The 26646-nt window shown below is 54.8% G+C and overlaps 3 protein-coding genes across 3 annotated transcripts; 1 reads left to right on the forward strand and 2 right to left on the reverse strand.

Annotated features, from left to right (window-relative positions):
* Positions 1–11318: 11318 nt before the first annotated feature.
* MRGPRG (MAS related GPR family member G) lies at positions 11319–15567 on the reverse strand. Its single transcript, XM_045372341.3, has 3 exons — positions 15505–15567; positions 13886–13981; positions 11319–13477 (listed from the first exon to the last, which is right to left on the reverse strand). The coding sequence occupies exons 1-3, from the start codon at positions 15560–15562 to the stop codon at positions 12576–12578; spliced, it is 1056 nt and encodes a 351-aa protein (XP_045228276.2). The 5' UTR covers positions 15563–15567; the 3' UTR covers positions 11319–12575.
* Positions 15568–16359: 792 nt separating this feature from the next.
* On the forward strand, positions 16360–17469 carry LOC102116662 (putative uncharacterized protein MRGPRG-AS1). The gene has a single exon (XM_005576930.4). It carries the CDS (start codon positions 16360–16362, stop codon positions 16834–16836), a length of 477 nt encoding a protein of 158 aa, XP_005576987.3. The 3' UTR covers positions 16837–17469.
* Positions 17470–21388: 3919 nt separating this feature from the next.
* Positions 21389–25852, reverse strand: MRGPRE (MAS related GPR family member E). The gene is made up of 2 exons (XM_015435280.4): positions 25564–25852; positions 21389–23742 (listed from the first exon to the last, which is right to left on the reverse strand). Exon 2 carries the CDS (start codon positions 23687–23689, stop codon positions 22754–22756), a length of 936 nt encoding a protein of 311 aa, XP_015290766.2. The 5' UTR covers positions 23690–23742; positions 25564–25852; the 3' UTR covers positions 21389–22753.
* Between the last annotated feature and the right edge of the window lie 794 nt (positions 25853–26646).

The raw sequence follows: 26646 nt of genomic DNA on the forward strand, positions 1-26646 counted from the left end.
TGATGGTGATCATGTTGATGATGATAATGGTGATGATGGTGATGGTGATAATGGTGGTGATGGTGATGGTGATAATGATGACGATGATGGTGGTGGTCATGGTGATGATGATGGTGATGATGGTGGTGATGGTGATGATGGTGATGATGGTGGTGATGGTTGTGATGGTGATGACGGTGATGGTGGTGGTGATGATGGTGATGGTGATGATGGTGATGGTGGTGGTGATGATGATTATGATGGTGAAGATGATGATGATGGTGATGATGATGGTGATGATGATGATGGTGGTGATGGTGGTGATGGTGATGGTGATGATAGTGATGATGGTGATGATGATGATGGTGGTGGTGATGGTGGTGGTTATGATGATGGTGATGATGATGTTGATGGTGATGGTGGTGATGGTGATGATGATGGTGGTGATGGTGATGTTGATGATAATGGTGATGATGGTGATGGTGATAATGGTGGTGATAGTGATGGTGATAATGATGATGATGATGGTGGTGATGGTGATGATGGTGATGATGATGATGGTGGTGATGGTGATGGTGGTGATGGTGGTGATGGTGATGATGGTGATGGTGGTGATGGTGATGATGGTGATGGTGGTGGTGGTGATGATGGTGATGATGGTGATGATGATGATGGTGGTGATGGTGATGATGGTGATGATGGTGGTGATGGTGGTAATGATGATGATGATGGTGATGATGTTGATGGTGGTGATGATGACGGTGATGATGATGGTGGTGATGGTGATGATGGTGATGATGATGGTGGTGGTGATGGTGATGATGGTGATGGTGGTGATGGTGATGATGGTGATGATGGTGGTGGCGGTGATGATGGTCATGATGGTGATGATGATGATGGTGGTGATGCTGATGATGGTGATGATGATGGTGGTGGTGATGGTGATGATGGTGATGATGGTGGTAATGGTGATGATGGTGATGGTGGTGGTGATAGTGATGATGGCGGTGGTGATAATGATGGTGATGGTGATAATGGTAGTAATGATGATAGTGATGGAAATGATGATGGTGATGGTGATAATGGTAGTAATGATGATGGTGATGGAAATGATGATAATGGTGGTGGTGATGGTGATGATGGTGATGTTGAGGATGGTGATGGTGATGATGGTGATGATGATGATGGTGGTGATGGTGGTGATGGTGATGATGGTGGTGATGGTGATGATGGTGGTGGTGATGGTGATGATGGCAGTGGTGATGATGATGGTGATGGTGATGGTGATAATGGTAGTAATGATGATGGTGATGGAAATGATGCTGGTGGTGGTGGTGACGATGGTGATGGTGATAATGATAGTAATTATGATGGTGATGATGATGGTGATGGTGATGATGGTGATGGTGATGATGGTGATGGTGATGGTGATGATGGCAGTGGTAATGATGATGGTGATGGTGATAATGGTAGTAATGATGATGGTGATGGAAATGATGATGGTGGTGGTGGTGATGATGGTGATGGTGATAATGATAGTAATTATGATGGTGATGATGACGGTGATGGTGATGATGGTGATGGTGATGATGGTGATGGTGATAATGGTAGTAATGATGATGGTGATGGAAATGATGACGATGGTGGTGGTGATGGTGATGATGGTGATGGTGATAATGGTAGTAATGATGATGGTGATGGAAATGATGATGGTGGTGGTGATGATGATGGTGATGGTGATAGTGATAATGGTAGTAATGATGATGGTGATGGAAATAATGGTGGTGGTGGTGATGGTGATGATGGTGATGTTGAGGATGGTGATGGTGAGGATGGTGATGGTGAAGATAAGATGATAAGAGAAATGGGTGCTATGTCAGGCACCTGGTGTGAGGTGGCATCACTGACGCTGGGCTTTCCTGGAGGCCTAGTTGGTCCCCCACTACCTCTCAGCACAGCAACGGGGGTGGCACTTTGAAAACCTGGTCTTTCCACTTCGTGGTTTCTGGCCAGCCCTGGTCCCAGTCCATGTGTGGGACCTGCCATTTAGCTCTCTAATTTGGTAGCTCCGTCTATCTCACCTTACCCCAAAAGTGTGATGCTAAAGGTGGAATTTCTCATGAAGGACAGTGGAGGCGATATTTTGGGAACGTGGATAGCTCTATCTGCAAATCAGCTCCAAAAGGCCACACTGTGCAGGGTGTGGCCCCCTCCTTGTGCATATGCTGAACAGCTTCGTGATGACATGCTGACGAGGGGGAAGCCTTGCACGGCCAGCCTGGCTGGCTTCAGAGGGGACAGCTCCATCTGTCTGCTCCGGGTTCCCGGCCTCTTTGGCGAGACTGGGCCTGGCTCCCTACAGGAAACTGTCAAGTATTCTTATATTGTGTCTCTGCAGCCGCCTCCCTCCTCCTGCGGGCAGCCTTTTCCAGGCCATTAGCCCAGCCACAGGCCATCTGCCACCCTTGCTGGAGCCCCACAAGTTTGTCTGGGGGACAGCACATCTCTAAGAGGCCTGAGTCCACTAGAATCCTCAGGCCCTGGGAGACTGAAACAAAGTCCTCGTCAGAGCCCTGGGGTGTGTGGCTCTGAGCATTACAGATGTGCTCACATACCCATCAGAGGAGACTGTGGGTGCCACCGGGTCCCCAGGCACTGCTGCCGAGCTGCTGTTTGGCTGTGTGACCTTGGGCCGGTCTCACCCTACCTGGGCCTCAGTTTCTCCATTGCAGAAGGATGGGGTCCAGACCAAGGGGGATTAATTCTTATCCTGGCAGGGGAATTCGGTGCCAGACACGTCTTGTTACCTACTCATTTCATCCACAAAGAAATAGGCCAGCTCCAATTTTTTCCTGAAACAAGAGGCTTCTGAATCTGTTTTTCCCTATTCTCACAAAAAACGGTGGCAAAAAACCCACTCAATTTTATCTTCAATCTAGAAATGAACAGTGTGGTGCCGTGATGGCTGACCTGGGACTCAGGATGACAGTAGAGAAGGGCTCATGGGGGTAGAGCGCATGCCTGCCTGAAGCCCCAGACTCTCTCCAACCCCTCCTTTGTGGCCAGGTGGCATTGAGGGCCAGGTTTGCCAGCTTCTGATGTTCTGGAGGGCTAGAAAGCTGGATTTTAATGTAGAATCTTCTTATTGTTCAGTGCTGGCAACAAACGCCAAAAGACTTTAATCACTGAATGCCAGCCAAGCGCATCTGCAGGCTCCACTGGTTTGGTCTGCAGGTCAACTGTCACTGACCTCTGACCCAGGGGGATGGCCCGTGAGGGCCTGCCCTTTGCTGTGATGCATCTGGTGAGCTCTCTGGCCAAGCAGGGTCTCTGTGATGCTCACTAGGGATGCCAGGTGGTCTCGAGGTATGAAATATCTTCTGGCAGCAGTTCCACACAATTTGGAGGAGTTGGGTCTTTACTCAGGGCCGCTGCTGTGGGGCCTGTAGCTATTGGAGGAGAATCCAGTGCAGACATATGGGTCTCTGGGAAGCTTTGGCTGGCTAAGCTCAGCCAGTAGATGGGATGCCAGGATGCAGTGCAAGGCAGGGCAGGCAGGTGGAATGGCGCGGGGCCTCCCTGGACCTCAGAACAGTTTCCCTCCAGATCCAGTATCTATTTATTCTGCAAACTCTTAGCTCCTGCCTGGGACTGTGCTTACATACTTTCTTCCATGTCTGCAGAAGGAAAAAACTGACTTGGCAGTGTGGCTGCTTGGAGGAGGAGGCACGGACAGACAAGGAGAAGGGAATGGGAGGACATTCCAGGTGCAGCCTGTACAAGGCACCCCTAAACCCAGCCTGTCATTAAGTCCTGTGGATCCACCTATAAATTGTAGGCCTGGATGACCCCCTTTTATTCTTCTGACCATAACTAGCATGCCTGAAGGCTCAGTTCATGCCAGCTTCCTGTAACCCACCTGTGCAGTGAATTCTCTCATTTAACTCTCACACATCCTATAAGATAGGTACAGATTTGCAAACCCTTGGAGACCCACATGCTTTGGAAGTCAAAAATATCCTTTTCATTTTAGAAAGGGTAACTCGAGTTCTGTTTCTGGTAATGGTAGGGTAGCTGACATCAGAGCAGCCCTGCTGTTATTAAATAACTGTCAACTCTGGGAAGAATCAAAAGCAACTGTTTGAAGATACAGGAGAGCAAATAAAAGAAGACAGAAGCTGGAAGGGACATGGTCTGTATGAATTTCCTGTTACTGATGTCACAAATGACCACAAACTCAATGGCTTAAAACAACATGCCTTTATCATCTAACAGCCCTGGAGGTCAGCAGTCTGAAACCAGTCTCACCGGGTTAAAACCAGGGAGTCCATGGGGCCGCACTCCCTCTGGAAGCTCTAGGGGAGGGTCTCTTCTTTGCTTTTCCAGCTTCCAGAGGCTGCTTGCCTTCCTTGGCTCATAACCCTGTCCTTACATCACTCCAGCCTCTTTCTTCCATCGTCACATCTCCTCCTACTAACCCTGGTCTCCTGCCTCCCTCTTACAAGGATGCCTGCGGTTACCTTGGGCCCACCCAGATAATCTAATATCATCTATCCATCTCAAGGGCCTTAATTTAATCATATCTACAAAGTCACTTTTGTCATAGAAAGTCACATTCACAGGTTACAGGGGTTAGGACATGGATAGGTTTTAAGGGGGCTTTGTTTTTAGCCTACCACAAGCATATATGTTTATAGTTGTGGTATCTCTTGATGGACTGATGCTTTTATGATGGTAGAAAGTCCTTATGTGTCTCTAGTAACAATTTTTTTACTTAAAGTTTATTTAGTCTGATATTATTATAGCCATTTCAGCTCTCTTTTGGTTGTTATTTACATGGAATATCATTTTATATCTGCCTGTAATCCCAGCACTTTGGGAGGCCAAGGCGGTTGGAACTTGAGGTCAAGAGGTAGAGACCATCCTGAACAACATGGTGAAATCCCGTCTCTACTAAAAATACAAAAATTAGTTGGGTGTGGTGGCACATGCCTGTAGTCCTAGCTACTTGGGAGGCTGAGGCAGGAGAGTCACCTGAACCCAGGAGGTGAAGATTGCAGTGAGCTGAGATTGCACCACTGCACTCCAGCTTGGCAACAGAGCAAGACTCCAGCTCAAAACATAAATAAATAAATACATAGAAATAAAAATTTATCAAGACAGGCTGGAGTGCAGTGGTGTAATCACAGCTCACTGCAGTCTTGATCTCCTGGGCTCAAGGGATCCTCTGGCCTCAGTCTCCCAAGCAGCTGGGGCTACAGGTGTGCACCACTGCATCTGGTGAATTTTTTATTTTTTGTAGTGACAAGGTCTCACTGTGTTGCCCAGGCTGGTCTCAAACTCCTGAGCTCAAGTGATCCTCTTGTGTTGGCTTCCCAAAGTGCTGGGATTACAGGCATAAACCATTGTGACCAGCCTCATTTTATATCTTTCTGCATTTAACTTATTTGTGCCTTTGAATCTAAAATGTGTCTCTTGTAGGCAGCATATTGTTGCATCATGAAAAAAATGCCTATTCTGGTAATCTATGCTTTCATATGGAGTGTTTCTATATTACAAGTGGGTGAACATCTTGGTAGGGAGCATTAGGAAGTCTACAAGAAAATATTTTTAAAAAATTGTCTAAGCTGCTTAACTCAAAAAGCTAGAAAAAGAAGAACAAATTTGACTTTCATGATTTAGAAGGAAAGACATCATAAATATATATAAACAGAAATTAATTAAATAGAAAACAGATGAATACTATAGGAAAAATCAATAAAAGTTGGTTCTATGAAAAAATTACTAAAATTGATAAGGCCTTAATGAGAATTATCAGGAGAAAATGCAAAGTACCCATAGTAAAAATAAAAAAGAGATATGTGAATTTGATAGACAATAAAAGATTAATAAGGGGATATTGTATGCAAGTTTATGCTAACAAATTCAAACTCAGGTAAAATAAAGCGGACAAATTCCTTGAAAAACAAAACTGACACAAGAAGAAAAAGAGAATCTGAATAGCCCTATATTTGTTAAAGAAATTGAAATTGTGTTTTAGAACCTGTTCACAAAAACTCAGTTGGCTTCACCGGTGAAATAATATTGGCTTTATCTAAAGTCTTACACAGAGTTGAGCCCAAGAGGAAATAACTGATGCCCAAACCTGAAGAGAACATTACTAGAAAATAAATGAGACAGCAACCTCTCTTGTGAACACAAATGCTACCCATATCAAAATGTTCATAAATTGGCTGGGTGCAGTGGCTCACACCTGTAATCCCAGCACTTTGGGAGGCTGAGGCGGGCGGATCATGAGGTCAGGAGATCAAGACCACGGTGAAACCCTGTCTTTACTAAAAATACAAAAAATTAGCCGGGCGTGGTGGTGGGCACCTGTAGTCCCAGCTACTCAGGAGGCTGAGGCAGGAGAACGCTGTTAATCCAGGAGACAGAGTTTGCAATGAGCCAAGATCGTGCCACTGCACTCCAGCCTGGGCAACAGAGCGAGACTCCATCTCAAAAAAAAAAAAATGTGTGTGTGTATATATATATATATTCATAAATCAAATCCACCAATATATAAGAAGGATAATACGTCATGGCCAAATGGGGATTGTCAGGCCTCTGAGCCCAAGCTAAGCCATCATATCCCCTGTGACCTGCATATACATCCTGATGGCCTGAAGCAACTGAAGATCCACAAAAGAAGTGAGAATAGCCAGTTCCTGCCTTAACTGATGACATTCCACCATGGTGATTTGTTCCTGCCCCACCCCAACTAATCGATCGACCTTGTGATATTCTTCTCCTGGACAATGAGTCTCAAGATCTCCCTACCCTGCACCTTGTGACCCCTGTCCCTGCCTGCAAGAGAACAACCCCCTTTAACTGTAATCTTCCACTACCTACCCAAATCCTATAAAACTGCCCCACTCCTATCTCCCTTTGCTGACTCCTTTTTTGGACTCAGTCCGCCTGCACCCAGGTGATTAAAAAGCTTTATTGCTCACACAAAGCCCTTTTGGTGGTCTCTTCACATGGACACATGTGACGGGGACTATCCAAGGAATACAAAGTTAACATTTGAAAATAAATCAATGTAATTCCTCCCATTAACAGACTAACAAAGACAAACTGTATAGTCGCCTTTATAAATGAAGGAAAAAAAGCTGATGCAATTTAATACCTATGTGTGATGAAAAGAAGTCAGAAAATTGGGACTAGATAGGAATCATATCACTACGATGAGGGGCACAAACAAAAAACCTGCAGCTAATATGTTTAATGGCAAAATACTGAGCACTTTCCTGAAAGGCTGGGAATGAGGTGAGGATGTCCACTTTTACTGTGTCTATTAACATTGTATGGGAGGTCTTAATGAGTGACATAAAGCAAAGAACAAAAAGTGCAAAGACCAGAAATGAATTAGTAAAATTATTTCTAGTTATTATTATTTATAATAACTATTAATCATGTGTAATATTAATTATTAAAATTTCCTAACTCTTATATTTATAACTATTAATCATGTGTCATTTTAAATTATTATTTATAATTATTCATGATTTATAATAATTATTTCATGTCATGCAAATGATTTGATTGTATACATAAAAAATCCTAAGCAGTTTTCAAAAAGACTATTAGAATAAGTTAATTTAGCAAGTTCACAGGATAGCTGTTAGATAAATATAAAAAAATCAAAGTCAATATACAAAAATAATACAAACTATCAATATATAAAAATATACAAACTATCAATGAACAATTGGAAAAAGCAAATAAAAGACTATTTTTACATAGCATTGAGAAGCCTTAAATAACTAGCAATACATTTTACTAGAAATGTATAACACACCTATAATGAAAACTAGAAGAGACAGAAATGAAGAAGACCACAATAAACAGAGAAAAACAATGTTCATAAATTGGTAAACTCAGTGTTGCAAAGATGTCCGTTCTCCATAAATTGATCCAGAGTAACTGAATAGAGTAAATGCGATCCCAGTCAAAACCAGTAGACATTTGGATAAACTGTCAAGCTGATTCTGAAATTTATATGGAAATGTAAATCTTGAAGAAGAAATATAAAAGTGTAAGAGTAACACCACTTGATATCGTAACTTAATGTAAAGCCGCAGTAGTGAAGACAGTGTGGTATTGATAGAAGGACAGTGAAATAGAGCAGTCAACAGAATAGAGTCCAGAAGTCAACCCACCCTATACAATCAGTTGATTCACAATACAGATGCCAACGCAATCCAACGGGAAAGGGGTTTTACCAGAACAACTGGATGTGCGTGGGAAAGAAACAGACAAAATGAACTTTGATCATCATTTCTCACCATCTACATTTAATTTGAGATGAACACAGGAAATGTAAACCTGGGAGTTTACCCATCGGCCCCTGGGAGTCCTTTTTACATGCGTGATACGCCCCTGTTCCCATCCCAGGATCCACGATCCCCTCCCAGGATCCACGACCCCCACCAGGATCCACGACCCCCACCAGGATCCACAGCCTCCTCTCAGGATCCTGGTCCTTCTGTTCGTCTTGGCAGGTGCCTGCGTTTTATTTTCCTACCCTTCCCCTCTGTGAAGGCTCCCGACTTCTTCCTTTCCTGATCTGACCTTGTTCCACTGCAAATTCTAGGCTACCTCTTCCCCCCAGCCCTCAGATCCTCCCCTGCAGCCTTCCCGCCATTGTTCTCTTTGGAGGCTGCACCAGCTCTTCCGTCTTCCCTGCATAGCGGCAGCAACTTCCTGTGTGTCCCCTGCTCAGCCTGGACCCCCACCCCCGCTGCCTGGTCCCCTCTCAGTTGTCAGTTTTATGTCTTTCATGTACGTCTGATATCATCCCTCTCCTGCTTAAATCCATTTGCAATCCCCCGCAGAGCAACCGAGGGAAAGCCACGCCCCTCATCACAACCCTTTAAAGCCACGCCCCTCGTCGCAGCCCTTTAAGCCACGCCCCTCGTCACAGCCCTTTAAAGCCACGCCCCTCGTCCCAGCCCTTTAAGGCCATGCCCCTCGTCACTGCCCTGTCTCAGCTCCGCTCTGTGTCTTTGTACGCCTCAGCTTCCTCACCGCCCTCTGGCATCGGGGTTCCTTCTTCTTCATGGCGCCCGGGTTGCGCCTCTGTACCTTACCCTGCCTTGGCTCCGTTTCCCTGGGAGGGTCCTGCCTTCCCTTCAAGGTTCTTCTTAGACTGACCTGACTGTGCTGGAGACGGTCACCCCTTCCTCCGCACCCACACTGCCCTTGGAAGGCGCAGACACCACACTTCCGGGAAGCCTCCCCTGCGTTCTGAGTGGGGACATGTGACCCTCCTGCTCCTCTAACATTAGGGCCACTGGATGATTTGACGTCCAACTGGGCCCTCACCAGTAAAGGGGGCACTAAGGCCACGGGCACAGCCATGAACTGGAAGTACTGAGGGTGAGCTGGGACAAATGGCAGCTCCTTAAGGCTTCTGTACACCTCGTGCACCCTCAGCACGCTGTCTTTGCATTATGTTTGTGTCTGTCTCTTCTCCAGACGTCAAGCTCTCTGGGGACAGGGGTCATAGCATGGTGGGTCCACATCTCAAGCCCTAGGCCGGGTGCCCAGCACGGAGCTGACTTAGTGATGTTTGTGAACCCAAAAGGGAGGGAGAGGGCCTGGAGTACTGGACTCTGCTGTGAGAAAACCTGGGCCCCTCCTCTGATGATCCGTTCAGCTGTCAGGTGAGAGATCAGGACAAGAGTGGCCAGGAAGCTTCCAGAATCCAGGACCAGCCTGGTCTGATTCCACTTAACTATACTCTATCTTAACCACATCATTTATTCATTTGGCCATATCTCTTTCAATGGTCCATCCATCCATCCATCCATCCATCTACCCACCCACCCACTTATCCATCCATCTATCCACCCACTTATCCATCCATCCACTTATCCATCCATCTGCTTGTCCCTCCATTTGACAAGAACTCATCAAGCCACTTTACCTGCCAGTCCCAGGGAGACAGCAGCAAGTCAGCTGCAGGCTCTGTGCCCTCATGGAGCTCCCCTTCTAGGGAGACACAGACACTAAAGAGGCAAACTCAGGAGCGAATAAGCAGGCGTGGGAAGCACATGACACAATGGACTGTGCTGGTCAGGGGTGGGGGCTGCTGGACACAGTGGTCACTGTGGGCACTGACGGGGCAGTGCACACTAGAGGAGCTGAGAATTTGGCATCTGCTGCCAGGAAGCCCCGGGCATCACAGAACAGGGCAGACAGTCACAAGGACGGGTCCCTGAAGGCTGAGCAAGACGGTGCCAGGGGCAGGGACACCAGAAGGCAGCGAGGTGGGTGTGCCAAGGTCAGGGCGGGCGGGACACACCTGGAGTTCTGCAGAGGCGGGCCAGGCGATGCATCTGGTCTTGAAGGTTTGGGCGGGCCGCCCTCTGTGGAGGCCTGGATCCCTGCCATGCGGGCAAGGAGACCTTGCCCTGACGTCTCTCACAGACCTGGGCTCAGAGCAGTCAGGTGACACGCTGGAGGTCACCCAGCCTGAGAAGAGCGGGCAGGACTGGAGTGAAGCTCTGCCCGGGCTGTAGTCCAGCTTTTGCGGCTGCCTGGACCCAGACCAGCCCAAGGCAGCCTTATCCTTCCATGTGGCTGTAGCTTCTCCAGGTCCAGAACGTGACCTGGTTGTCTCTGGGCTTAGCAGTGGGTGCTGGGGCAGAGGCCCCTTGCTCTCCATCTGTCTAGACTGGGCTGTTTGTCGTGTGCTCCAGACACCATCAGCAGCCAGACACCTTCCTGTCCTGCTGTACACAGATGGATGGCCCCACGGGGGGCCCTGCAGCTATTTCCTGGGCTGGGAGGATGGAACGGGTCCTGTAGGTGTCACCTCTGAAACTGTCCCCACCCTTATCCCATTTCCAGGTCTTTCAGGAAGGAGGCCACATGGCTCCTGGGGTCTTGTGTGAAGTATCACAAGAATGAACAACCCTTCCCACCCTGCCCCTCAAAGCCTAAGCCTCCCCTGGCCAGCAGGGCTCAGGTTTTCCCATCCTCCTGAGCTCCCCAGATGGCCTTTAGACTAACAATGCCCACACTCTCCTCCTCCTGAGCCCCCTAGATGGCCTTTAGACCAACAAACAGCACCCATACTCCCTGCTGAGCTGCCTGTCCTGAGGGCACGGTCTAAGGAGAACTGGCAGCGGGCAGGGGTCGGGGGACTTGGTGTGACCAGAACACGTTTATCCTGGGGAAGGAAGAAAACCCAGCAAAGGCCCATGCCTCTGGGTTGAGGGACTACATGTAAGCTTTTTTTCTTTCCAGTTTTTAAGGTTCTTCAAGGTTTCCATAAATGAGCAACATATTACTTTTCCAGTGGAAAAAGAACAACTTTATTCAAAGGCAGCTGCAGAATGTCCCACCCGGCACCAATAGCACCCATTGAGTGCCTTCCTTTGGGCAAAAAGAAAATTTCTGCTGGTCTTTATTAAAAAAAAAAATACACGACTGGAGTGCTTTTCATAAAAAATGTCCCCTCTGAGTGGAAAAATATTTCGGCGATTTATCTTTTTAGTATTTTCTACAGAGCTTGAATGTTTTAACACTGACCAGAAAGTATTTTATTTCATGGTCAGAAAACACATCAAATGGTTTGTGCTTTGGAAATTTGGCTTCACCTCCTCTCTCTCTCTCTCTCTTTTCCTTCCTTTCTCTCTCTCTCTCTCTCTCTCTCTCTCTCTCTCTCTCTCTCTCTCTCTCTCTCTCCAAAGCAAACCCTGGGGGCAAAAGCTCCAGATGTCCCAGGGCTGAGGAGGGAGGGTGAAAACAGAGGTGGGAGACTTGAGCAATCCCGCAGAGAGCAGATGGCCTTGGGGGCTCAGGAGAGGCCTGGTGGGGACCAGTATGGGAGGGGATGGGAGCGGACCGAGGGGATGGGAGCGGACCGAGGGGATGGAGGCTCCTGTGTCCGCCGGCCCACGAGGCTGGGTCTGTTCTGTACAGAAACAGCACCACCTGGTGGCTTCTGCTGGTGACATCGGTCATCTGCCCGTCCTGGGGCCTCAGAGAGGGGGACAGAGCCCTGGATGTGGTCCCCGTGGGGCGGGCAGGACAATGATGGCTGAGCGGGGCGGGGAGTAAGGAGTAGTTCCACCCCAACTCTGTAGTGGGAGAATCAGAGTCTCAGCCAGCAGGTGGCATGGACAGCGCCCACCTAGCCCAGGTGTCCAGAAGCCTGAGTTCCAATCCGGCCACTGTGGGCTGGGGGCTGGCTCTGTTTTACTTCGCAGTTTTCTCCCCTGTGACTGAGGTGCAGCAGGGTGGAGAGGGGCCCGGTGAGGGGATCTGGGCTGGGCCTGGGGGCGTGGTGCCCGTTCTCACTCCTATTCAGGAGGCTTCTCCTTTCTCCCACCTTGCCCGACCTCTCTCCAGCTCCATTTTCCTGCCTCCCTCATCCTCAGCAGGCCTGGCCAGGGGGTGGTCAGGACCAAGTCTCCCCAGCTGTGTCCAGCCCTTGGGTGCTCAGGGTAAGAGCTAGGTGGTGGGTGGGGCTCCTCCCGGTCCTGGAAGCATCTGGGTGCGGGGTGGGCACTTCCTGGCAGGCCCTGTGGGTGGGGCAAGCCCACTTATAGGAGGCCCATGGGCAGGGACTGTCCCCTCGCGCCCAGCTCGGCACCCTCCCCCAGGGCCCTCCGCAGCACCACCCGCAGTGGCTCCCGCTTCCCGGGCTGCCGGCCCAACACCAAGTAGATGAGGGGCTTGGAGCTGCTGTTGATGCAGGCCAGCAGCGTGGCCAGCGGTAAAAACATGGGCGGCAGGAAGTTCAGCAGGGGCTGCAGGCTCCAGTAGAGGACCAAGGGCAGGCCACAGAAGAAGAACAGGAACAGCGCGCCCAGGACGATGCTGTAGAGCCTGGGCCGCGGGCGCGTGGAGCAGCAGGTCACCCAGACAAAGAGGACCACGCCAGCCGTGCAGGCCACGCAGGCCAGCACCAGGAGCCAGATGACGCTGGCCACGTGGTAGCGCAGGCAGACCAGGGGGCCGGTGCTGTTGTGCAGCAGGCCACAGGCGTTGGCGGGCAGCAGCACGGCCGGCAGGGTCAGGGCCCACACCAGGGCGCAGAGGATGGCCGAGGCGTGTCTGGGCCGGCAGCCCTGGTAGCAGGTGGGGAAGAGGTTGGAGAGGCAGCGTTCCACGTTGAAGGCCGCCAGCAGCCCGAGCCCCACCGCGAACCACAGGAAGGTGAGCACGAAGTAGAGCGTGTCCTGGGCATCCAGGGCAGCCTGAGCCACGGAGAAGCCCATGTGGCAGGAGAGGAACAGGAAGTCGGCGGCGGCCAGGTGCAGCAGGTAGACAGAGAAGGGGCCCTTCTTGATGTGGAAGCCAAGGTTCCAGAGCACCAGCCCGTTACCTACCAGTCCCCCAAGGCCCACGATCAGCGTGAGGTAGAAGACCACGCTGTCAAGGGTTTTCCAGAGGCTGAACAGCCCCAACATCCTGGCCGGCTCAGAGGGTGCTGGTGAGGGACCTGCAAGAGGGAGACAGACATGGTCCTCGGGCATCTTTTGTGCCCCCGCTGGGGGCACAGGGAGTGGCATCCATGGCCCTGCAGATGCCCTCTGGCTGCAGCCCCTGGACCTCCCTTCCCAGCGGCGGGACCTCAGCCGGGGCTTAACCCTCTGCACCTCAGGTCAAGTGTGCCTAACGCCTCCCCATGCCTGCGGGCAGGCCCTGGGCTCCTGGCACGGTGCACTAATGTGCTCAAAAGATGTCCGCATCCCTCATGGATGTGGTGAGAGCGACGCTGCACCCTCCACCATGTGCCAGGGAAGGCTCTGCAGACAGAGGGCACGTGCATGGGGAACCCACGTGTGGGGCCTTCCTCTTCCCCCAGAGGTGGGAGCTTCTCCACGGTGGACCCCCATGGGTCTCCTACCTGGTGAGCCTAGACCAGCCTGCTGGCAAAGTCCTCTCCCCGGAGCGTCTCTGGAGGTGTCCAGGGAGGTGCCCAAAGGCAGAGGCTTCAGGTGGCCTGAGGAGGAGGGAGGAGGGAGGAGGGAAGATGTGGTGTGAGGAGTTGGAGGGAGCCCCAGCCTTCCCTGTGCACTCCTGGCCTAAGCAGAGGCTGAATTCCGGGGCTCATGCTGCCAGCGGTGCACTTGGTGCACTCAGGAGGCTGCTCTGAAGCCTCAAACCAAGGGAGGGGCTTTGGTGATGGTGGCAGGGCCAGAGGGCCTCTCCAGGAGCCGCTAACACAAGGGGAGGGGCAGATACAAGCGGCCATTTGCAAGGAGCGAGGCCGAGGAAGTTCTCAGATGTTCTCAGAGCGTGAGAGATTGGCCATACGAAGCTGCACTGAAAGGCAGAGGGTCTCAGAGCAGCCCTTCCCTTTCCAGCCATCCCTCCAACCCCAGGATCCACATGGGTCCTGTTCTTAGTCCTGGGAGATGCATCAGGACCCAGGCTCAGCAGCGAGGGCATCAGCGGTGAGAGACACGGGAGAGAAGAGAGATAGAGAGAGACAGAGAGACGGGGAGACAGAGAGATGTAGACAGACATTGAGAGACAGAGACAGCGAGAGACAGGGAGAGAGATAGGGAGAGAGATACGAAGAGACAGAGATAGAGACAGACAGAGAAACAGAGATGAGACAGACAGGGTGAGAGACAGAGAGCGATCTAGCTGCCAACACACACCTCCCTGTCTGTCACACCTTTGCCTGGGCTGTGTCCCCAGCCCAGACAGCCCTCAATACCTCTTCCCTAACCCAGATCCTGCTCAATACCTCTTGCCTGACCCAGGTCCTGCCCTACTTCAAGGTTTTACTCCTTCTCAGGGACCTGCAACCTCCTGCAGCTTCCTCCGGCCCCCGTGAGTCCCCTGCCTCATGCCCGAGCATCCCCCAGCACCTTCTTTGTGCTTGTCCTTGCCCCTAGTCGGAGGGTGGGGAGTGCGGCTCGGGCCTGGGCTCCTGTGCCTTGCCGTGGCCAGGCACACGGTGATGGTGGCCTGTCCTCCGAGCCCAGTCGGGGGGAGTGGGAGACCTCGGCCGGACCCTGGCTTGTGGTGGTGACTATGGTGACTGGGGGTGGGGTGGTGGGGTGGGCACACACCTCCCCTCTCTGAGCCTCAATTTCCCCGGGGAGGTAACCAGACTCTCCTGGCTGTGCTCTGGCTCCGGCTCAGAGTCTGAGGGCTGGGGGTGAGGCCGGTACTCAGGCCCCCGTGCTGGGGTGAGGGTGGGCTCTGTTCCTGGAAAGAGAGTTACAGAGAGGAATGGCATGGTGGCAGGAGGGGGCATCTTCATTTTTATTAGAACAGGTTCACCTGCCTGGCCCGCTCCAGCAATGCCCTCGAGCTCTAGTGTCCACACGTTTCAACTCAGCCAGCATTCCCACCACCATCCTGCCCTACCTTCCCTTCCCAAAGGAAATCCAAACTTCCCAGCCAGCCCCATCCCCCGGGGAGCCAGGCTGAGAGCAGGGGCCACTACGGAGGGCAGAGGAGGGTGCCAGTGCCGGGGGGGTGTGGTGGGGGCAGACAGAGCCTTCTCACCTGTGACGAGGCTGCCCTCAGCTCTCTCGGGCCCTTCTTTGCTCAGACCAGCACTCATTGCCTGGAGGCTCCTCCCAGTCCCTAAATCCTTTCATGTCCTCTGGGACCCATCTGGCTGGACAGAGGACATCCGGCCAGTTTCCTAGAAGTGGCAGGGTGTGGCACTGTTAACAGGAATTGCAGGAATGAGCTAAAACAAAGAGTTGTTAGTGTGGGCCGGCCTTTCCTTCCTCCTCAGCATCTCTGGCTGGGGAACTGAAGGCACATTCCCAGGCCAGTGTCTTCCACCTGCTCCCACCTCACCTGGTGCGTGGAGGGGAGGGAGCAGGTGGATGGAGACCCTCTGTGCCCAGTGAGGCTGGACCACTTTCTAGCTGCCCCACTGATGTTGGGCTGCTCCTGCCAGTCTTTGGTTGGCTGTGGGCACAGGGGGCCTAGAACAGTGGGCAGGGCCCTGGCTGTGTGGCCTTGAGAGAATAACCTAACTTCTCTGTGCCTTGGTTTCCCCTTCTCACTGGACTGACCGTTTATGGACAGCGGGAAGCCTGGGTGCCCAGGCTTGGGACTGGCTCTCCTAATGGGTCAGCCGACCAGTGCGTCCGTGGGTGGTCTGCAGAGGCGGCCCCAACCCCTTCCTAAGGAGACCCCCTCACTGTCCATCTGTCTGCCTCGGAGGCTGGGCTCCCAGCCGTTAACGGATTGTTTTCTGCATTCTGCTCTGCAGGACACTGGACAGTGAGATGTTCTTTTTCCTTCCGTGGACTGCGCTCCACAGCTCCTGAGTGGGGTGCAGCGTGTGTTAGCACAAGCCAGAAATTCGGTCGTAAAGATGCTGTTTCTCTTCACATTTCTCAAATGGACTTGGCTTCGAAAATCACTTCTGTAACACCAGTCAGCAGCCTGTGGAGCTCTAGGAGGGTACCTGCCGGCTGCCCAGCCCCCAGCATTGTTGCACATGGCTTTGAAACGCACAGCACAGCTCGTGTGGCCCAGGGGCACCTGCTGCCACCCCGCCTGCCGGCTCTGCCCCAGATGCCGGCCCTCGCTGGTCTCCGGGACCTCTCCCGGCGCGGCTCCACCTCCTCCCTGAGGTCACTGTCCAGGCCTGTTTCAACTAGCCCCTCCAAGCCCTCCTTACCTGCCTCCTGTTTGGGTGAAACTTCGAGCATCTCTATTAACTTCGTTGGTAGCTCCGGTCCCCTGCAGTCGCCGGGGGCCCAGAGGGACACGCAGAGGGAGACCACCTGCCTGGGTCCCTCCTGGCCGCCTCGCCATCGGAGGTGGGATGGGGAGCTGAGCGGCAGCCACAGTGCGCAAGGTGAAGAGTTTTGATCCCTCGCAGATCCTCAAGCCAGGCAAGGCGCCCAGCTTCTATCCCAGGTAGCAGTCTCCTATCCCAGGTCTCCGACGGCAATCGCAACCCTGTGCCCATGGAGGGCTTCCCCTGTCTAAGAGCCACTGGGAGTGGGATGGGCTAATTTCTCGGGCCGCTTTCTATTGGGCACTTCAGACTGTGCTGGGCAAGGGCAGTTGTTTGAGGCAGCTTAGGGTGAAGCTCTTAGGGAGGACGTCCTGTGCAGCTCGGCCAGCCCCGGCCAGGCCCAGGCAGCCACCAACCATGGTTTCTCCATCACCCCTAACCCCTCCCACAGCCCCTTCTCGTGTTTGCCCACCATCTAGGCCATGCTTCCACTTTCTCACCTGGGAGGCGTCTGGTGCAGGTGGAATGCATGGAGGGAGCCTCCGCTGGGGGAGCAGCTGCTCCCGGTGTTGCAAGGAGGACAGAGCCAATGCCTGCCCCATCCGTGTCATGGCCGACGGTGGCCTAAGAAGATGTGTCCATGTCCCAGTTGCTGGAAGCTGTGCACGAGCTCTTCCTGGGGAAAAGGGCCTTGGCAGATACACGGATTTTGAGATGAGCTCGTCCTGGAGTATCTGTGTGGGCCCTAAATCCAATGACAAGTGTCCTTATACAGGAAAGGAGAGGAGGGACACTGGAGAGCAGGGGGAGGCCACGTGAGGTTGGAGGCCAGCAGGGGTTACACAGCCACAGGCCAAGGAGGGCCAGAGCCACCAGGAGCTGGAAGAGATGAGGACGCACCTTCCCCTGGAGCCCTTGGGGAGCGCGGCCCTGCCACCGCCTTGACCTCAGACTTCTGTCCTCCGTAACCAAGAGAATAAAGTCCTGCTGTGTGAAGCCACCTGGTTGTGGTTGTTTGTTCTGGCTGATACAAGAAATGACTGCAAGGCAGGTGGCACGCTGGTACCGTTTGGGTGAGCGCTCCGAGTGAGCGCCGGCCACTCCACCGAGCCTCCCACGTGCCCCCACAGCGCCGTCTGAGATGGCGACCTTGTCATCCTTGCCCGCAGACGGGGAAACCAAGGTGCCGGAAACTTAAATTGCTTGTCCAGGTGGTGCAGACGCCCAAGTGTGGTTTGTCTGAACACGGCCATCCTGAGCTTGTCTGATGGTTTGCGCTGCGGGCCGGGGCTGCATGGCGACTCTGCACAGCTCACCCTACAGCAGCTCTGTGGCCCTGGGCAGTGTCCCAGTCTGAAAGTGTGGGCAATGGTTTAATCACCTCGGGTGTGTGTGGGGACTCAGTGGTGATCTATGTGGGGGCTGCCTGGGGGCCACTGAGGAGGCAGGAACAGCGCAGGATTCAGCCGGTTCGCCAGGAACCCGTCTCTGTTCATGTGGTTTCCATGCCACCGTCCTATCTGACCTTCAGGACAACATCGGCCTGACTCAGCCCAAGGGAGAACACAAGGTTTTCCAGGTCCCCCAGGGCAGGTGGAGAGTGGGAACCGGGTGTCCAGCAGCGTCCTGCTCACCCTCACCCCCGCCTGTCTGCAGAGGAGCTCGACAGTGGGAGTGTTTTAATATAGGCATCATTGTTATTATTATTCAGATAGGTGAGGCCGCCAGATCAGGAGATGCTGCGGTTGAAGAGCTGGTTGTTAACTCATAGCTCCCAGGAGGAGGGGAGGCGACCCCACAGGGGCCACGTGGGGCAGTACCGGGCTGGTCAGGAGGCAGAGGGAGAGGGGAGGGGAAATGTGGACCGGAGCTTCCTCATGGTTTCTGTAGGAAGGAGTGGGCGAGGCAGCCAATGTAAGTGGGTTTAGGGTTGGCAGCTGGAACAGTTTCAGAGCTCTGGGTCCTAGAGCCAGTCCCTGGTGGTCTGGAACCCGGCCCTGGGGTGGGTGATGAGGGCAGGGATAGTGGCTGGGAGTGTGGGAGCCGGATAGAGGAGGGGCTGGGCATGGGTCTGCATTTGAAAGGTGAGCTCATGAAGGCGTTGTCACTCTCTAGCAATTGATTGACCCTGGGAAGGGCCGTCCCTTGGGGTCTTCAAGGCCTCAGATGCCAAAGCTTCAGACACAGAAAAGAAGACCCGGGTGGAACAGGGTGTACCGGGAGCTGTGGAGGCTGGTGGACCGGACTTGAGGCCGCCCTCCTTCTGTCTCCCTCCCTCCTTCTTCCCAGGTCGGAGTCTTGTGTGGCCCAGAGCTGGGGGCTCCCATGGGGCTGCTGCTCCCTCCTTCCACCAGGGGACAGAGGGTTCCGGGCTGAGAGCACCCAGCTTAGAAACCAGAGCCCCTCAGTGGCGGCCAGCACTGGGCTCTGCTGTGTCCGGTGGTGGCTCCTGCCAGGCCCTCTCAGTCTCTCGAAGCCTCAGTTTCCCGTGGGCTACTTGGGAAGTAGTTCATGTGACATCATACATGTTACATGTGTGACCCAGCGCCCAAGGCAGAGTAATGACTCGGAATGCGCTGGCTCTGCTGCCAGTGAGATCCAACAGCTGAAAAGAAAATTACCTCTTCATTAGAATAAGCAGGTCTGACGTGCTTCAGTGGCCACACATGGGGGTGGTGGGAAAGCAGGAGGCTGAAGGGACAGGAAACCCCATGGCCTTAGGAGCTGCCAGGAGCACCCTCTCTGCAGCTGGGCATTGTGCAGGCACCATCAAGGCGGGCGGATGGGGTGTGTTTCAGAGGAAAAGGGTCAGGGCTATGGAAGAATTGAGCAATTTCACGAGAACAACAAAACTAAAGCCGTGGTCACGTTTTAGGTGTGATGTTTGGTTTTATTTTTCCAGCGTGTGAGCTAATAAGCCAGCTGAGTGAGCCTGCCTCGCCCCGTGAAGACGCCACGCAGCACGGGCTGATTTACAGACTCGCACCTGGGCGCTGGGGAGGGGACGGGGATGCTTGGCCGGGGGCCTGGCTCTGCTCCTGTCCTCACACACACAGGCCTCACCCACAGCCTCCCTGGGCCCTGAGGACAGAGCGGGTTACACAGGCTCCCTGGAATTTTGGCTGCCCCCAGCAGTAGCTGCCTCTTCTTGGGAACTCTGTGCTGGCTGTAGAAGCCCTGCAGGGGCCCAGGGGTGCGGGTGGACGGGGTGGACGGGGCCCTGGCCGAGGAGCTTTGCCTGCGACCCAGGTGGAGGTGACCTTTGAGCAGCGTGGTGCCAGGGTCCTGCAGGGTGGGGTCTAGGGGTCCCTGGTGGGGCCTTGTGGCTCTGGGAGCAGAAGAGGAGGTGCAGCGGGGGAGGTCAGAGGCAGCGCAGGCCAGGCAGGGGCAGGTGGGAGCCTTCATGGAAGCTCAGCCTCCAGTTTGGAGACCGGCCCACATGGTCCTAATGTCCTGAGGTCTCAGGGACCACAGAACTGGAGGCTAAGCTGGCAGATCTGGGGCCACGGGGACACCCCACCAGCATCCTGGGCCATCAGGCCGTATACCTGCTGCCACACCAGCTGCTTGAGTGGGGACGGGCTGGGCCCAGTTTCCATGGAGACCTCAGATGAGGCCACATTTCCCAGACTCCTCAGGAAGGGACTAATAAGGAGGAATCTAGAGTCGCCCCAATCCCCTGGGCGCTGGGGGCAGGCTCTCCGGGAAGAAGTGAGCATCCTAACGGTCCCCAACCTCTCCGGACCCTTATGCAGCAAAGGGGTCTGGGTGGGGATGGGGCCAGGGTTGGGGGAGCCAGTGTGGGGCTGAGCCAGCCATGGTCCAGTGTGGGGTGGGAGAGTGTGGGGTGGGAGGGTGGTGCTGGGAGTCACCTTCTGGCTCTGCCGCTTTCTTGTGGTCCTGAGTGGCCACATTGCCCCTCTGAGCCTTGGTGGTCTCATCTGTAGAGTGGGAGCACCTTCCTACATTATTACAAGGATTCCCCGGGATCGTGTCCACGTGAGGTCATGTCCGTGAGATGAATCTGTGCTTTTCCTCCTGGTTCTTTCTTGTTTTGGGGGAAGTTTATGTCCTGGGGCTGAAAGCGGAATTTGCAGACATGCCACTTCCCTTTCTGTTCTCGTTTCCAGCTAAGGAACTGAAGTTGCTAATCATGTCCTGGAAGTGGGGAGGGAGGGCCCTGCCCAGACCCTGGGCCAGAGATCATTTGGGAGGTGGGGAGAGATGGGCCTGCTCAGATCCTGGGCCAGAGATTATTTGGGAGGTGGGGGGAGATGGGCCTGCTCAGACCCTGGGCCAGAGATCATTTGGGAGGTGGGGAGAGACGGCCCTGCCCAGATCCTGGGCCAGAGATCATTTGGGAGGAAGTAAGTCCCCAAGTGGGGGCTGGAGGTGCTCTAGGAGAGGTGGTCCAGCCCCTGGGGCTCCTAGTCTCAAGGGATACCTGGACCCAGGCTTGCTGGGCATGTGCGGGAGCCTGGGGTGAACACACTGTGTGGGCTGGGAGGGGCCCGGTGCAGCCCCCATGGTGGAGCCGGATTCCAGGGTGCTGACCAGGGATTTGCGACTCACACCCAGACTCAGGGGAGACAGGCTCAGTCATGGCCCAGAGGGAATGTCCCTCCATCACCAGGCATGGAGGCCGGAGGCAGAAATCAAAGAAAACACTCTCAGATGCCTTAGTCTGTGGCTAAGAATTGTACTGTGGACTTGGATGGCGGCGTTGGTGGCAGTAGAATCGACAAACATTTCTCTTGGGCTCACAAGAGGCTGGACAGGTCTCAAAGACTCAAAGAACTGGGTTCTCATATTTTACAGACGAGCAAGCAGAGGCATAGGGATGTTCAGAGATGGCCTTAGCGGCACAGTGGGGTGGCTAGCAGGGCTCAGCCCAGGCTGTGGGCTCCAAAGCCCCCGCTCTAGCACCCCCTGGCACATGCTCCTGGATGGCAGCCAGGCCCGGCACTCAGGGGAAGCTCAAAACCCATTGAGGGGTGAAGCCTGGGTTCCTTCCTTAGAGGGATCCTCTGGAGCGGGACTGCTCAGGACAGAGGCGGGTGAACTGCCTTGTATAGGGCCAGTGGGAAGCTTTCCGGTTGCTGAAGGCCTGGGTCCTGTGGGGAGACAGGGCTGCAGGCTGCTGGGTAGGGCTGAAGGAGCCTCTCCACCCATCCAGGGAGCATCCTCTAATATCCAGGGTCACCCATGGGGCCGGCTTTTCTGAAGCTCCGAGTGAGGGTTGCATCATCCAGGTCTGGGTGGCATGGCCTTGAGCAACGGCCTGATGACCAAGGACAGCCCCACAGCCTTCTAGAAGCCTCAGCCCCTGCTTTTCCTCACAGCATCTGTGCTGGGGTTGGGGGTACAGCTTTTGATCAATGCACACCCTTATGCTGATAGAATGAGTGGCTTTGCGGTATCACCGCATTTCCTGCTGAAAACTCGTGACAACGTAACGGACCCGGGTCAAAAAGGCTGCTGGCTGCTTTGGACACAGTTTGTCAGGGGAAGGGGTCAAGTTTTGGGCAGTCTTGAATTTTAGGGTCAATTTAGCTTCCACAGAGGGGACATGGCGAGCTGAGGGAATGGCTGTGTTCTCTGTGGGTGCCCCTGCAGCACTGGGGAAGCTGGAGTGGGAGGGAGGAGGGCTGTGGGAGGGCCTGGACCTGCCCCTCACCTGGCGTCTGGCCTTGCTTCCTTCCTTTCCGGGGTCTCCTCACTGCAGCTGAGCACGGAATGGGTAGCAGCAGCAGCTCTCGAGTGCCAGTGCATGAACCATTGGGGAGGTTTCCCAAAAATGCACATTCCTGGGCCTTCTCCCTGGAGACCCAGCCCACCTGCCTGGGCATGTGGAGACCTCGCCTTTCCAGCTGCTCCCAGGGGAGCCTCGTGCTCCGGACCGACGGTCACAGATTTGGCAGCACATGACCGGGCCACCCATCAAGGCCTCCTCCAGGTCCAGCTGGCCCCAGCCTCTGACCCTACCGCCTTCCCCAAGTCACCCTCCTGCCTCATGGGGGCTGCAGCTGGGGTCGGGGCCCCCAGGTCTCAGGCTGCTATGTCCACCAGGCCCCGGCGGGAGGTCTCCCTGACGGCCCCCAGCTCAGCCTCGTCTCCCAGCGCTCGCTGGAGGACCAGCCGGAGGGGCAGCCTGCGGCCCTGGGCACTGCCCAGGCAGAAGTAGACGACGGGCTTGGCTGCGCAGTACACGGCGGCCGTGAGGAAGCTGAAGTGGTAGAAGTAGTGGGGGATGTGCCAGAGCAGGTTCCGGGACAGCCAGTAGATGCCGAAGGGCAGGCCGCAGAAGAGGAAGAGGAGGACGGCCAGGAGGATGAGCGTGGGGAAGCCCCGGGGCGGGGGCCGCTGGGGGCCTCGCTCCACTTGCAGCAGCAGCATGAGGCTGGCCCCACACATGGTGCAGCACAGCACAGCCAGCAGCACCGCTGCTACCAGCCACAGTGTCCGGCACAGGTGGCGGCTGGGCTCCCCGAAGAACTGGGTGCAGGCACCGCTGAGCAGCAGGTGCAGCAGCAGGCAACAGGCCCAGGTGAGGGCACACACGCAGGTGGTCAGGTGGCGTGGGCGGCGGCACGAGTACCAGGCCGGGAAGAGGGCGGCCAGGCACTGCTCCACGCTGACGGCCACCAGGAGACTCAGGCCCACGATGTAGCAGAAGAAGCGCAGCGTGGCCAGGCTGGTCTGCACGAAGCCCGGGAAGTCCAGCCGGCCTCGCAGCAAGTCGGGGATGATGGCCACCATGTGGCAGCCAAGGAAGATGAGGTCCGCGCAGGCCACGTCCAGGAGGTAGATGGCGAAGGGGTTTCTGTAGACATTGGAGCTGAGCAGCCAGAGGACCGCCCCGTTCCCCAGCAGGCCACCGAGGCCGAGCCCCTCAGTGAGGGACAGGATGACGAGGTTGAAAGCCACATCCTCCTGGGCGCCGTCGGCAGCCCCCGCATGCTGTCCAGCTTCTCTGGACTCCATCGTAGGCTGGGGGACGGGGGTGCTGCTGCTGCTCGCTCTTTCTCCTGATGCCCCTGTAACCACAACAGTTGAGTGTGGAGCTCAGGAATCCATGCCCCCTCCTCCCCCCGACATCGGGGAGATGACATAGCTAAGGGTTGGGTGGGTGACCAGGGGAATGGTGAGACCCTCCAGGAGGAGACTCCTCTCCCATTTCCACCCTCAGTCACCCGACCTAAGCCTCTCTTCCCTAAGACACTCAGGATGAAGGTCTCCCCCTTTCTCCCCTCCCCATGGTTACCTGGCCTCAAAGGCCTTCTGTGGGGCTGGTCCCTGCAGGCCAGGTGGGGACAGGGACCAGGAGATGTGGGAAGAGGGTCCGAGACCCATGGGGCTTCCTGTTGCTAGTGGTGCCTTGATCCTCGGAACAGTCTTTTTTTTTTTTTTTTTTGAGATGGAGTCTGGTTCTGTTGCCCAGGCTGGAGTGCAATGGCATGATCTCAGCTCACTGCAACCTCCGCCTCCCAGGTTCAAGTGATTCTCCTGTCTCAGCCTCCTGAGTAGCTGGAATTACAGGTGCCCACCACCACGCCCAGCTAATTTATTTTATTTTTAGTAGAGACGGGGTTTCACCTTATTGGCCAGGCTGGTCTTGAACTCCTGACTTTGTGATCTGCCTGCCTCGGCCTCCCAAAGAGCAGCCTTATTTTAGTCAAAGGCAGAGCAGGAGGCACTGCTCATGCCTAATGAGTGGTGTGACCACAGAGGGACAGCTTACAGTGGCTGGGGGGCTTTTCGTCATCATCTTTTTTTTTTTTTTTTTTTTTTGAGACGGAGTCTCGCTCTGTCGCCCAGGCTGGAGTGCAGTGGCCAGATCTCAGCTCACTACAAGCTCCGCCTCCCAGGTTTACGCCATTCTCCTGCCTCAGCCTCCTGAGTAGCTGGGACTACAGGCGCCCGCCACCTCGCCCGGCTGGTTTTTTGTACTTTTTAGTAGAGACGGGGTTTCACCGTGTTAGCCAGGATGGTCTCGATCTCCTGACCTCGTGATTCGCCCGTCTCGGCCTCCCAAAGTGCTGGGATTACAGGCTTGAGCCACCGCGCCCGGCCTTCGTCATCATCTTAAAGCAGCCCCCAACTCTTTCAGGCCTTTCCTTGACATCCACGAGGAGAAGGAGGGGAGGAGGCATGGGAGGACGATAGAAGAGAAGAGGAGGGAGGAGGAGGAGAGGGAGGAGAAGGAGGGGAAGAGGTCCAGGAGGATGATGGAAGAGAACAGGAGGGAGGAGGAGGAAAGGGAGGAGAAGGAGGGGAGGAGGCGGGGGAGGATAATGGAAGAGAACAGGAGGGAGGAGGAGGAGAGGGAGGAGAAGGAGGGGAGGAGGCGGGGGAGGAGGCAGGGGAGGATGATGGAAGAGAACAGGAGGGAGGCACAGCATTCCCCATCCCTGGGTGGTCCAGGAGCGGCTCTGTGTCCTGCCGGGACAGTCAATACTGAGAAGCCATGAGGCTGTCCAGAATCAATGCCCAGGTGTGGCAGGGAGGAGAGGGCCTATCCCCAGCTGCCCCTATGACTCCCCTTGAGAGTCTGCACCTGCATGGAACACTCTAGATCATGGAGGAAGCAAGGCAGACAGGAGACAGAGCCACTGGGTCGGGGGAGCCATCACCCAAGTGAGCGTCCTCTTCTGGAGTCAGCCCAGGGCTGGCTGCGGACCAGGTGGCGCGGCCCTCAGAGGGCGGAGGCTGAAGCCTGGAGAGCTCCCTGTTGAGAGCATCCACTGTTGCCCACGCCCCGCCCCTGCCACCGTCTGGCCAGCAGAAAAGCCCAGAAATTGCCAAGTGCCTGGGCTGGCCCCAGAACCCACCTTGATCCAGCCACCTGCGCTACTCACTGTTTGGGGCAGAGGCGCGACGGAGCCCTGCCTGCTCTGACCCTGGGCCTTGGGTCTGTCCTGGCTGCAGCCGCAGGCTCCAGTCCCCAGAGCCTCTGGGCGGCTCCTGTTCAGTGTCCACCAGCTCCTCCGAGTCACACGGCGTCCGGCTGGAACGGGGCTGGTCAGGAAGGCGTATCTCTGAGGACACCTTCTCTACTGCTCAGCTCTTGCCCAGGTGTGGACAGCAAGAGAAACCCCGACCCTCCCTGCAGCCTTCCAGGCAGGCCGGGCAGGCGGAGGAAACCACGAGATCTCTGGGTGGAGCCCAGCCAAGCTGTGACTTCACCGGCATGCCTGGCTCAGAGACACCAAGCCCTGCAGGGCCCTTTAGGGACCAATTCTCTCCATCTGTGTCTCGGAGGGGCCGGCCGAGTGCCGGGCTACCAGGGGACTTGTCCTTGCAGCAAAAATGTGTGTGTTTCTCCGCAGAGCACAGGCTGCCGGCCCCAGCTCTCCAGGCAGCACCGGACCGCGGGGAGGAGCGGGGATGTGCGTGAGGCCGTCCCTCCTGCCTCCTTCACAGGCACACAGTAGATGGCTGGTGTCAAGAAGCTGCCGCGCGGTCCCCGCCAGAGGAGAATCAAACACATACAGCAGCGTCAGGCTGGGTGAGACCTTGTGAATTCAATGATTTCTGCTTGTCTCAGAAGGGAAAAGAGTCTCGTTTCAGACTGTGTCTTTCCTTCCAGTGCCCTGCCTTAGCGGAGATCACAATGGGCGTGCCAAGAAAAAGAATACAAGGTCATTTTTTGACCTCTGCCTCCCAGAGTCCAGGTCCCAGCAACTCTTTTCTCTTCTTTGTCTTTAGAAAAATCTCCAAGGTACAGCGCAGGAACAGCAGGGATTTGCTCCGAAGCGTTTCCCACTCTGTGCTCTGCCTGAGGGCTCCTCTTGCGGAGCCACGTGAGAGCAAGTTTCCCACGCGTGGCCTATGACCTTTCACGACATCAGCAGGCATCCCCCAGGGCACCAGCATCCTCCATCCCCAAAACGCAGGGGCCATGCAAAGCTCGTTTGGCATCTGTGCAATGCTGGTGTCTG

Source organism: Macaca fascicularis, chromosome 14 (assembly GCF_037993035.2).
Source record: "Macaca fascicularis isolate 582-1 chromosome 14, T2T-MFA8v1.1".
Classification (NCBI taxonomy): domain Eukaryota; kingdom Metazoa; phylum Chordata; class Mammalia; order Primates; family Cercopithecidae; genus Macaca; species Macaca fascicularis.

Excerpts from the sequence above, each read along its gene's own strand:
- MRGPRE (XM_015435280.4), bottom strand. The coding sequence starts at position 23,689 with ATGGAGTCCAGAGAAGCTGGACAGCATGCGGGGGCTGCCGACGGCGCC.
- LOC102116662 (XM_005576930.4), top strand. The coding sequence starts at position 16,360 with ATGGACTTGGCTTCGAAAATCACTTCTGTAACACCAGTCAGCAGCCTG.
- MRGPRG (XM_045372341.3), bottom strand. The coding sequence starts at position 15,562 with ATGAGTGCTGGTCTGAGCAAAGAAGGGCCCGAGAGAGCTGAGGGCAGC. Across the intron at positions 13,982-15,504 it reads TGAGGGCAGCCTCGTCACAG|GCCACCTGAAGCCTCTGCCT; the intron begins GTGAGAAGGCTC and ends CCTCCTCCTCAG. Across the intron at positions 13,478-13,885 it reads GGCTGGTCTAGGCTCACCAG|GTCCCTCACCAGCACCCTCT; the intron begins GTAGGAGACCCA and ends TCCCTCTTGCAG.